Genomic DNA, 12799 nt, shown 5'->3' with positions numbered 1-12799 from the left:
AAACTTGAAGGCCATGTGTCACGACCGCATTTTCTAAGGATAGAAAACACGGTTGATCGCGACTAGGGGAGGATTAAAGAAGCGGGGAAGAAAGGGGAAAACACAAATCAACCATAGCTCGAAATAAATGGGAATAGCTCGAAATAAAATCAGAGTTATGAACAAAATAGACTTGAGTCTTTTAAGATGCACAACGGAAGCAAATGAACGCGGTTCCATGTATGAAGACATGAACCTCCGAGAGTCAAAATCTGACTGAATTAAATGTCTTGTCTCAATAGCACTTCCTCCACCACTTCGCTGCCCAACCTGCACATTTAGAAATATATGCAGGGCTGAGTACAAAAAGTACTCAGTGAACACATTGCCGAAAATTACACATATTCATTTGAAAATATTGTCAAGCCATCATCATAGTAACACTCGGGGGTGTTATTGAAAAGACCCGAGCTTACTAAAAATATCACATTGGGTTGCAACCCCTTTTCCTGTACTTTAGCCATATCTGATCACATTGTGCCGCTGAGATGGTGTTCTCATACGGTCACCTTCCCTGCCCAACACGTCAGAGGTATCCTTGTGCCTGGAAGGTGGCCACCTTCCACGGTCACTTTCTCTGCCGTTCACGGCCAGAGGTTCCAAGTAGGGACATCACCCTACCCGGACTAAAAATCGAATCGATTCACATATTTCATCATTCATAATTCACTTGGCTGTAGCCAACAGATAGACATCATAACAAAACATTTGTGGCAAGACAACATCATTAAAATCACGAACATGTGTTCGTGTTTTCATAAAATACGATTTGTATTTTAGTATAAGAAAGCTCACCTTGATCGTTTAGTTCCTTTAACTTGAATTTCTTACTCCGACCTTACTTGCGGAGATAGCCTTTTGAAAACAAACAACGTACTAATAAGACTCGAGAAATTCACATACTTATAGAAATGCATGCCCCTACTTTATTTCTTTTATCATTTGTTCAAGGTTAGAAAATTTTAGAAACTTGCATATTAATTAAATTAGGAAATTTAATTAATAGCACTTCTTTATTAAACTTAATTATTTCTGTGACTTGAGAACGTCGTCTCCCTCTTTCTTTCTATTTCCTTAGCGGCTGCCCGAGGCGTCGCGGGGCGATGCCGGCCGGCCACTCATGCCCATATTTTCACCTTTGACTCCTCGTATTTTCCTCCATGATATCGAATTAAAAAAAAACCCCAAAATTTATTTAAGCGCATAACTAAATTATCATAACTATTTCCCTTCGATAATATTTTTATTTCGGACTTAGGATAAAATTATTCATCCTCCGAAATATTCCGGGATTAATTAAATATTCCTCACTATTAAATTTGTTCATCGGCCCAAGGATTTAAATTAATCTGGCCCAATTAAATTTTATTCCCATCCCAACTAATAATTTAGTAGTTGGCCCAACCATTTTCCTCCTATTTAATTTAGGGTCCAAAACCAAAATAAAATGAACCCAAACTAACAAATCATCACTCTAATATAATAGGCCCAAAAAAAAAATTTAAGTGAGCCCACATGAGAGGAACCCACGTATGAAACATACCCTACCATTGTCTTCCTCCCTCATTTCACAGCCTCCATTCCCTCTCTCTCGTCGCCGTCGATCCGCCGCCCTGCGGCCAGCGCCGCCGCTCCGGCGGTGCCCCTCTCTCCCTCTCTTCTCTCCCTTCTCCCCCTCCTCTCTCTCTTCTTCTCTCAGCCTCACGCCTCCGTCATCCCCTCTCTCTCTCTCCCGATTAACTGCCGCCGCTACTGTGCATGCACAGGCGGCGGCTTCGCCTTCCTCCTCCCGGAAGTCCAGCCGTATCTGCGGCGGTCTGCATCTATCTCTCTCTCTCCCCGATTCTCCACACAGCCGCCGCTGCGGATCCTCCTCCGCCGCCGCCGCTGCTGCGAATCCGCCACCGTCGCGGATCCGCCTCCACCGCCGTCGCCGAGAACCTCCCCCAGCTGCCGACGCCGATTTCCGACAGGTAAGAAATACTCAATTTTTATCACCCCTTTTTTTTTGTTTTATTTTTAGGGACTTAAATCTTGAATTTCAAAGTTGGTGTTTTTTTTATTTATTTATTGTAGATCCGTCAAGGCTGCGATTTTAGTGATGGATTTGGGGTATTGGGCTGTCATTGTTAACGACGGGTTGCCGAGCTTGCTGCCGGAAGCTTCTCTGGTGGACTTCTATGCCCTTTCAAGCTAAGTTCCTATTATTATTTGGGAATTTGTCATTTTATGTTTTTGGGATGCTATAGCAACTATGTTCTTGTGGTGCTAAATTATCTATATGAAATACATATCGAATGCTAAATTGGTGTTTTACAATTTTGGATACTAAGTTTGTATTTTGGCAGAGACATGTTTTGCCTATATGTACTGTGTCAATATGTGGATAAGTGAGGTGTGGGTACTTACTTTTGTGTGATTGTGAAAAGGACTTGTTGGATTTGTCTCTTTTATGATATGCAAAAGTCCCGATGAATTACTTCATTCTCCTGCTTCGACTTTGTTGGAAGATGTTGTGGAATTAAATGGTGTTGTGATGTGTGTGTATGATTCGTATGTGTGTATGCTGTACATATACATCATAGATATGGATCTTGTGGAGATATCTTTCAAAATAAAGGATAAGGATGCAAGTGAAGATAAGGATACAAGTGGAGATATTATAATTCCTTCTGACATGCAATTAATGCATGCATTTATGGTGTATATGAAAAATTGATCCCTCCGGATCTGCTACCCTCTTTTTTTTTCTTTTTTTTTCCTTTTACTGGAAATATTCGTTCGAGAACGAAGCAACGATTATTTATAATTCCAAGATCAATTATTATACATGAAAATGACAGATTTCGAATACTACAACGATCACTTATTATTTATCTTTAGGATAATAATAATAATAATAATAATAATAATAATAAGGTACGAAAGTTCAGGTTGTTACACCATATTTGGTTGCCAGGATTCTGTCTAGGAAAGTAATCTGATTCCTTAAATTTTAAATTCATATGTTTGTTTCCGTTTTTAATCAAATTGGAAAAGTAATCAAAATCCTGAAACAAGGAAAGTTAGTACAACTTTCCAGGATTCTGAATCCTAACTTTTCTTAGTTATTCTTTTTCCCAGTTTTAGGATTCTTACATATTTAATGCAATATAGTATAGTTTTTATTATTATTATTATTATTATTATTATTATTATTATTATTATTATTATTATTATTATTATTATTATTATTATTATTATTATTATTATTATTATTATTATTATTATTATTATTATCATCATCATCATCATCGTCGTCGTCATCATTATTATTATTATTATTTATTACAATGTTTTAAAAATAAATTAAAAGTATAAACCATACTTAATTTCAGGATAATAAATAACTATAATTCAAATTATCATAATTATAACTATATTATTAATACTTATATTTAAATTTTATTATCATAATAATAATTTATTAAATAATTAAATATAATTATAATTATATAATAATTATTACTGTATAAATTAGTAATTAACAATAAAATTGTAGTAACATTTTAAATTATAAAATTTATTCAATTAAAATTTAGTAACTATAATAATAATAATAATAATAATAATAATAATAATCTTATTTATTATTATATTATTATATATTATGATGTATAATCCATATTTAAACTATCCATCATAATAATAAATAAAATAATATAATTATTATCATTTGTAATTAATAATTTATTAAATAATATGTATTATTATTTTTATAAATAAAAAATGATAAGTATATTTTTAGTTTAGTGTTTAAATCAATATAAACTTTAAAATCTTGATATTTTCCAAACACGAAAAAGTAAAGTTATTAGAAATCATATTCCCGAGATTCATTTTTCCAGGAATCATTTTCCTTACCAACTTTACTTTCCCGCCAACCAAACATGGCGGAAAAGTAATCAGAATCCGAGAATAAGGAAAGTTAGTACAACTTTTCAGGATTTTGAATCCTAACTTTTCTTAGGTATTCCTTTTCCCAGTTTTAGAATTCTTACATATTTAATGCAATATAATATAGTTTTATTATTATTATTATTAATATTATTATTAATTATAATATATTAAAAATAATTTAAAATTATAAATTATACATAATTTCAGTATAATAAATACCTATAATTAAAATTATCATAATTATAACTATATTTTATAATAATTCATAATAGAAAGTAATAATTTATTAAATAATTAAAATATAATTATATAATATAAATTGAATAATTAATATTAATTATTATATTTTATAAATTAATAATTAATCTAGTGAAATTTTAAATTATAAAATTTATTCAATTATAATATACATAAATATTATTTATAATAATAATATTAATAATAATCATATTTATTATTATAATAAATGAGTATAATATAGTATGTAATTATAATTACAATTATATTATTATATATTCCGATTATATTATTATATGTTCCGATGAAAAATTCATATTTCATAATAATAAATATAATAATATAATTATTATTATTTGTAATTAATAATATATTAAAAATTTCATATTATTATTCTTTTTTATAAATAAAAATAATAAGTATATTTTTATTTTCGGGTTTAAATTAAATATAAATTTAAAATCTTGATATTTTTCAAACACAAGAAAGTAAAGTTACTAGGAATCATATTCCCGGGATTCATTTTCTCATGAATCATTATCCTTGCCAACTTTACTTTCCCGTCAATCAAACATGGTTTTGTGATAAATATGTAGCCATCGGAATATTAGGGTCATCAAAGGTTTTAGGAGTTATTTCAAAGTTATTATAGATTCTTTTAATGAGTCTTAGTTTAAAATGTGCGAGGCCCTCAAAAGTCCATTCCAACCTATGAATAGGGCTGTAACTAGGGGTGGCAAAATGGGTAGCGGGTAATAGGTAATTCCCATCTCGACCCGCTACCCGCTACCCAACGATAACAGGAAATGGGGCGGGATCGGGTAGTGTGTTTTAGAGTTTTGCGGGTAGCGGATATACCTGTTAGTCCCGATAATACCCATTATTATTAGTAGTATTAGCCATATTCCATCTTTTAATACTCCTTCCGATCCATATTAATAGAGGTGTTTCAAATAGTTAAAGTGGAGAAAAATAAAGTGAATAGTTAAATAATAATAGCCATATACACACTCACTTTGAAAAATAAAAAATAAACAGTTAGAACGAAGAAAAAATAAAGAGAGATAATAATGTAGAAAAGAGTATTTATATTATTATTTTTCCAAAATTAGTGAAGAAAATGAAATGTCTCTACTAAGGCGGAATAGTGGGAGTATTTTATATATTTTTAGAGTTCTTTTAAAACATTTTTATATTCCAACGAACATACAATTGAAAACTCACCAGAACTAGCTATAGAGCGTCCCCTCACTTTTATTCCCAATCTATTCAACGTGTACCATCGATATTAATAAAGTAAATTAGGGATCATTGACGGTTATTATGGTTTTCTATTTTTTTTATTAGAATTTCGAGTCGCGTACGGGTACCAGCAATGTCGGGTACGGGATACCCGGAACGGGTATCGGGTAATTCCGGTATGTCATGGGGCGGGTATTGGGACAACAAATTTGGCTAAAATCAGGTACTAGTACCCGCGGGTAACCCGTTTTGCCACCCCTAGCTGTAAATAGACCTGCACAAATCGAACCGAACCGGCGGTTAACCACCGATTCGGAACCCAGAACTTAAACCGGTGCGGCAGTTTTGAACCGCCGGACGATTCTATGGTTCAGACGGTTCGGTTTAGATTCAAGATATTTGAGAAACCGGAAGCCGGTTTGCCGATTTGAATCGCTGGTTCAACGGCTCAAAGTAGGTTTCAGGCTAGGGTGTGGGCTTTTTAGGTGTAGTGTTGCAGAAATATGGTCAGAAACTGCAGTTTTTCATCAGAAACGGGCAGTTTCGGTCAGAAACCGTGGACTGAACCACCAGTTTAGCCCTAAACTGCTGGTTCCGGCGGTAAACTGGCCGAAATTTCATATTTCAATGTTAAATCTGATTTTCCCAATTTTTCTCCGATAAATACCCCCTTCCCCATCATTTCTACTCACCCCATTCTTGTGTTGACAAGAATTTCTCTTCTCAATCTTTATTTTTCACTTCCATTCTCATACTTCAATTTCAATTTGTCTTCTTATTGTGATGAGGACATGCCTCGCCCTCCTCCACCCATACTACAGAGTAGTAAAAAGTCTAAGTTATCATCAACTATGTCTATATTTGTTAAACATTACAAGGTCCTAATAGTGTCTAGTAGTCAGTGGCAGATCCATAAATGTTTTTCGGAGGGGGCTAAATTGTGTTCTCTTATACTTCGTTTGCCGTCTTCTCGTACATGTAAACGACAACTTCACTCATAATAATCGTCATATTTTCTTACTATATTTGAATACTCCCTCCGTCCATGATTAAATGTCTCATATCTGATCGGCACAGATTTTAAGAAAATGTTTGACTTTATAAAGTAAAGTGGGTAGAAAAAGTCAGTGGAATGTGAGACCTACTTTTACATATAGTTTTATACTAATAAAATGTGAGTGGAATGTAGAGTCCACTTACCAAATACAGTAAAAGTGAAATGAGACATCTATTGAAGGAAGGACGAAAAAGGAAAAATGAGACATTTAATAGCGGACAGAAGAGTATATCCAACAGACTAAAGTTTTAAATTGATTCCATATATTTTGCTCAAAAAAACTTTTAGTCATACACATTAAGTGTCTTAGCTTTTGTTCCAAATATTTATGGTTCGGTCAAAAATTAATAATTGATAATATGGTCGCTAAATTTTCTTTTGAAAACTCAAGTTGATGTTGGAACTAGTTTATAAAATTGTACAACAGTATAGCTTCAAATTTAAAGATATATTCCCTCCGTCCCGCACTACTCGCACTTATTTCCTTTTTGGGCGTCCCAAGTTACTTGCACTCTTTCCATTTTTAGTAAAAATTTTCACCTACAACCGTCATTTTTGACTTTTCTATACACTCATTCCTTAATCTCCGTGCCGAAAAGGAAAGGGGTGAGTAGCCCGGGACGGAGGGAGTATAAAATAAACTCTATTGATGCTTTAAAAATATAATCAAACTAATACTATTACTATTTAATATATGCCCATAATAATACGTCTAGTACTTATTTTTAAGAAATAACTCTCCTAAGAAGTGGAGTAATGATAGGGCTCGTTTCAGACATGGTTTTATAGGGATTTATTACACTAACATGGTTGACAATGTGCAAAAAAGTGGTGAATTTGAGTGTGCAGGAGCTATAAAGTGCAGAAGCGGCAAGTGCAGGAACAACTTGATCAACTCTGAAAAGAAGTGAAAAATGGCCAGAAATGAAGACAAGTTGGTCAGTTGCGTACAAGCAGTGAAGCCTGCCTAGCCGACAAGTTAATCAAGTGGAGTTCACCACATGAGGTGATGAGTCATAGGAGAGAGAAGAAAAGATGTCATCTCAAGGCCATAATTGTTAAGACATGATGGGCTTACCCTAGGGATTTGAGCCCAATGTCATCCTATAAATATGGAGAGAGTGCACACAGGAAGGGAGTTCGACACCATCATCACCTTCAGTCACCTCATTTTCACACTTCAGCATGGAGTAAGAAGTTAGCTGTAATACCCGTTTTTTTTTCCTTCTATCTTTTTAAGTTAAGATTTTGTTTTAAGAACGAGTGAGTGATAGACCTTGAATAAAATACCGTGTTGTTTCGATTGGTTGTGAATGCTTGAATTATTGTTGATTAATTGTATGGTGTAAGTTGTCGACGAGTTCGACATGAGAGTCGTCGATGGGAAAATTTGGGCGTTCGTTTACAATGTACTTGGAATAACACCAAAGTACTAAAATAATAAAACACCACAATTTAATCAATGTACTAAAATTATATATTTTTGGGCCTATCACTTTTATCTATTTTTTTAGCCCATTTATCCTTATTCAATTGGGCTATTTTTAATATAGCCATTTATTCCTAATTCCTCAGCCAACATAAATCTCTTCCTCTAAATCCTTCTTACACGTTTTCTTTATTCACCAAAACCTCTACTCCTAAAATCTCTCCACCACTCCTTAAAATTCTCCAACCAAATACTCTATTAACTCCCTTTATACATCTCCCACAATCTCAACAAATCGCCGTTCCTGCAGCTTTTCTTCCCTTCATTGAAGGTAATTTCTTCTTCTCCCATTGAGTTCAAAAATCTGCATATTGTTAGATTCCATAATCAAAATTTTTGAAATCAGAGTGTGGAGGAGAAACCTAGAGAATTGTGATCTTTTTCAATACCTTCTCTTCGGCAAGTTCTACTTCTTCCGTGAAGGTATATCCACTATTTTTTTTCTGAATCCTCTGCATCTCATTCCATGATTTAGCTTCACATAATCACACTCGGGAATAAATCCCTTTTGGAATTCTTGAAACTATTAAATGATGCTTCTTTCTAAAGCTTCGACCTTTAATGCTTAGAGGGGTGCCTTTTGTGTTTCTCTGCGATCCCAATTACTAAAATTCCCTTTTCTGCCCAAAAATATTAGAATCGAACATATTAGAAAAAAATAGAAATAAAAGGTTTAAAATTTGGGGAAAAGAGAGAGATGACCGGGGTACGAAATTGGTGCTTCGGTGAAGTAATTTTGGGAGCGAGCTTGATGTTTTGATGAATTGTTGAAAAAAGGCAGTAGGAGATAGAGAGAGGGAGGAAGAGCAGAGAGGGATTCGAGTGGAGAGAGATACAGTGATGGTTGGGAGTATATATTTTTTTTATTTCTTTCTCCTTTTGTACACGTAAGTGGTGTTGAGGGAGTATATTTAGTTTTTTTTTCTCTTTTATTCCTTAGTGAGTTGTCGGCAGAGAGAGTGTAGTATAGGCTTTAAAATTTTTGTTTTTTTCTTTTATCTCTAGTCTCAGTTATGTATTGGGCCTTTTTGATTTCATAAGTTGGGCCTCTAATTAATTTTAGTATTGTTTAATGCTTGACTTCTAGTTAAATATTGGCTAATTCAATTATTTGAATTGGGTCAGCAGTGAGAAGATTTTAGTGCTAAAATGGAAATACTTGTTGTTGAGTCGAGTTTTAATTGTTTTTGCTCAATTAATTAATTAATTCCTGAACTGATTATGGTCCGAGTTTCAAGTTAAAGAACTATGTTTTTCCCTAGGAAATGTCGAAGGATATTGTGAGCACACACGTAGGATGCATGCATTGTTAAATTTATTATTTTGCCAAGTCTAATTTTGCATATCATGATATTTCAAAAAGGGTGAACTTGTGCACGTTGTTGCGGTTGGAACACAAAGTGATTGGGGAGTTAAGCATTTGAGGTGGGCTTTCTTTTTAAATAAGGACTATGTCCTAAATATATTTTGGTGTGAAAAGGAGGTAAAAATGTTTGTCTTGCCATGTTTTGTGTTTTGAATGAACCTATCTGAAGTGGCTATGCCATGTATGTTTAATCGAATTCGGGTCCCAGTAGGGCCGCAAACCCTGCTCGGACTAGTGTACACCCCGTAGATCGTGTGCTATCTCTTTGGAGTTGGCCGGTCTAGTGACTTGGTTCGTGGCCACGTTCCTTGTCATGTATGTTCAGATATGGTGATGGTGAATGTGGATGGAAAATGGTTGGCCAACCGAACTTGTGAAATATATGTTTTTGGTGCACTTGGGTCTCTTTTAATTAAAACCCCCAAGGTAACTTGATTATGGCTTGACAAACTATGTTTTGGCATGTGTCCACTGAGTGCATCAAGTACTCAGCCCTGCATATTATTTTTCTTAATGTGCAGATTGAGTGGCGATGGACGTGGAGGATGTTGAGCAGAGTCCATGGATTGTTTTGTCATGGTTAATAATTGTTGGATTTGTCGTGTCTTCATACTTGGCATTTTCCGTGTCTTGAACGCTTCCGCTAAGAGTCCTTTTCTTTAGAATTGTTTATTCGTGGTGAGTCTAACTCGTTTGAAAAATTGTTTATTTTCCATTCTTTATTTTCTTAGAGTTGGTATTATTGTTAGGATAATTTTATGACGTTTCAAGGTTAATTCAGTTATTAAATTTTTTTGGTCAAATGTGTATGTTTTTCCCCTTTCTTCCCCGCTTCTTTAATCCTCCCCTAGTCGCGATCAACCGTGTTTTCTATCCTTAGAAAAAGCGGGCGTGACATTAGCAGCAGTCGGAGTCGTCGTTTCCACCTCTACTTTCATCTCTTCCTCCTCGCCAAGGAATGAGGGACCTGGATCTGCCTAGAAGTGTTCGTAGTTTGTATTTTTCTTACACCCCGAGGGGTCAAAACAATTTCCATTCTATTTTTAGTTCATCTTTTCCATAGCTTAGTTTTTTTTAATGTTTTTCTCCTAGTTGCTACTCTATTTATATTTTTGTTGTTGATCGCTCTTTAAATCCTTGTTTGGAATTCTGTTTTAGTTACATTCTTCGAAGATCGTTTATGAAATGGAGTTTTTAATGCAAGTTGTTTTGGATCTGATGCTCTCTGCTATAATTGCTTTCGTTAGTTTAAGTTTCGCCTTGTTTATGATTTTCTTGTAGGTAGATTTACGTTTTAGTTCGTCAACTTGCATGAGATTAGAGTAGAGGTTTTAGATCTGCTTTCTTTACGTCGATTTCATATGGATATGTGTTTAATTTGTTTGATTTCCGTTTTTATGTTTGTTGCTCTGTTTAGATCTGCTTTCGTTGTTTTTATTTAGCCGCTTAGCGAAGAAGAAGGTAGTAGTTTGTTAGAAATGTAGTCTCTGTCACCTTTTCGTTATTTACAGCTTTTTAGGTAGTGCGCTTATTTTGTGTCAGTGGTCCCTAGCTACTTTTACCTTTTTGTTCTTAGTTTAGTTGATCAAGTCACATGTTCCCTAGTTATGAGTCTGTTTAGTTTAGCTTGATCAGTTTAGTTTAGTCAGTTGAGCAGTTCCTATTCCTTAGTTTAAACTTAACCCACTGAAAAGCGTGGCCGCAGCCAAACCTCCCAAATGTCTCGAACACAACTCAACTCACCTCCGTCTCTGTGGGATTCGAAGCTTACTTCCATTTACTAAATCATAGTATTGTGGGTTAAGGTCTTGAAAGCCCTGAGTCTCTCCGTTCGCATACCCAGCGACCAGTAGTTGTTAGCCGACTTGAACCATCTATTGTCTGACTTGATCAAGTTGCGCAACTCTACCTGTTTTAATTTGCATGTTAACTCTGAGTACTTATGTGTAGATGTTTTCAAGTAATATATCTATTTAAAGTCTTCTATTAAATCAAAATTTATAATAAGCCTAATAAATAATAAGTCCACTAATTTTTTAAATTTGCCCAATTAATAGTAGGCCGAAATATGCAGCCCAATCACATGTCATCTTCTCTTCTTCCCTCCGTCCCCGCGCAGACCCCAATTCCGACGATAACTCCATTATTTTCGTATTCCAATAACTTTATCATCCCAACTCATCTTCCTTCTGATATTGGACAATTCTCCACTGCCGCTCAGTTGATGAGTCTTCTTCTCTCTCAATTTTTTTCTACGGAGGGGGCGACCATGGCTTTTTCCGGCCAAACCTTAGTAAAATTCGACTCTCTCGGCCGTCGGGGGAGGGGCGACCGCCCCCTGGATCTGCCAATGCTAGTAGTGTTGATTCTCTATCTCAAGAGATGACAACGGATTTTAATGTCATGTTGTAACTACTGTAACAAAGTCTACAAATTTAATAATGGTAGGGGAGATCGTACTCTCATCCGTCATATGAAGACAATTCATCCAATCGAATATGGGCATACCCCTACCACCACCTAGGTAAGTCAGGTAAAAGAACTACGTGGGCTTTGATTCCCCAATGCAATTGAGCATTGAGGATATGTAGGCACCTCAATTTAAATTTTAAATTTAAGTTGAGCTCAAGTCCTTTTTCCTTTATTATTTTTCATTTGTTTCAACGTTAAAAATATGCATAATTGTATTTGTATATACTCTAGTTGGTGAAGGAGACTTCTCTATAAGACTAAATCCGGGAAACTTTTGGCAATCCTACCATGATGGTTGATTGTTAGACTAAACTCAATATTTAATGTTGAATTGCTAGAAGTGTCATCAATTTAGTTATGTAGAAACATCTCCTTCACCGACTAAGAGTATATACTTATAAATTTATTATTCAAAACTTCAAGTACTTTTTGTAATTTGTAAATAGTTTCATTGTAGTCTCTTTGAAATTTACAAGTATATTTGAATTTATTGTTTAAGCCTTCAAATCTTTTGTAAATTGTAATCGTTATAAGTTGTAACTGGTAACTTGTAGTCTCGTTGAAATTGTAATTTTCATCCTTATTGTTTGAATTTTTTATGTGCCTTTTGTAGATAAATAAAAACTAAAAAGACAAAAAACAAGAACAGCCTAACCGGTCCGGAACCGCTGGTTTCGGCTAGGGGTGGTTCGTTACAGTATACCGTACCATGAGTGACATACTGTATATCGTACCGAATGTTACGGTATGACAAAACCCCATACCGATACCGTACCGAACTTTTCGGTATACCGGAGTTCGGTATACCAAAAATTCGGTAAGGTAGTTTTTGATACCATTACCATACCGTGTCTTCGGTATACAGAACTGCGGTTCGACATACCGTTATACCTGTTATACCGATAAAAAATCTATTATACCCAAAATATTCAAAAAAACAATTCTATTTTTTTATTTT

The 12799-nt window shown here is 34.6% G+C and overlaps 1 protein-coding gene and 2 long non-coding RNA genes across 4 annotated transcripts; 2 read left to right on the top strand and 1 right to left on the bottom strand.

Moving 5' to 3' along the window:
• Nucleotides 1-1546: 1546 nt before the first annotated feature.
• On the top strand, nucleotides 1547-2523 carry LOC121780429. Its single transcript, XM_042178059.1, has 2 exons — nucleotides 1547-2012; nucleotides 2116-2523. The coding sequence occupies exons 1-2, from the start codon at nucleotides 1798-1800 to the stop codon at nucleotides 2234-2236; spliced, it is 336 nt and encodes a 111-aa protein (XP_042033993.1). The 5' UTR covers nucleotides 1547-1797; the 3' UTR covers nucleotides 2237-2523.
• A 5574-nt stretch (nucleotides 2524-8097) lies between these two features.
• On the bottom strand, nucleotides 8098-9338 carry LOC121778132. The gene is made up of 2 exons (XR_006045621.1): nucleotides 8393-9338; nucleotides 8098-8307 (listed from the first exon to the last, which is right to left on the bottom strand). It is a non-coding gene; the product is annotated as an uncharacterized LOC121778132 (long non-coding RNA).
• On the top strand, nucleotides 8135-10572 carry LOC121778131. Of its 2 annotated transcripts, XR_006045620.1 has the most exons (5): nucleotides 8135-8274; nucleotides 8350-8426; nucleotides 9367-9795; nucleotides 9891-10047; nucleotides 10221-10572. It is a non-coding gene; the product is annotated as an uncharacterized LOC121778131 (long non-coding RNA). The 2 variants fall into 2 exon arrangements; XR_006045619.1 differs by having other exon boundaries at nucleotides 9891-10572.
• The last annotated feature ends 2227 nt before the right edge of the window (nucleotides 10573-12799 follow it).

This window comes from Salvia splendens, chromosome 19 (assembly GCF_004379255.2).
Source record: "Salvia splendens isolate huo1 chromosome 19, SspV2, whole genome shotgun sequence".
NCBI lineage: Eukaryota > Viridiplantae > Streptophyta > Magnoliopsida > Lamiales > Lamiaceae > Salvia > Salvia splendens.
This window is presented reverse-complemented; position numbering and strand designations above follow the sequence as displayed.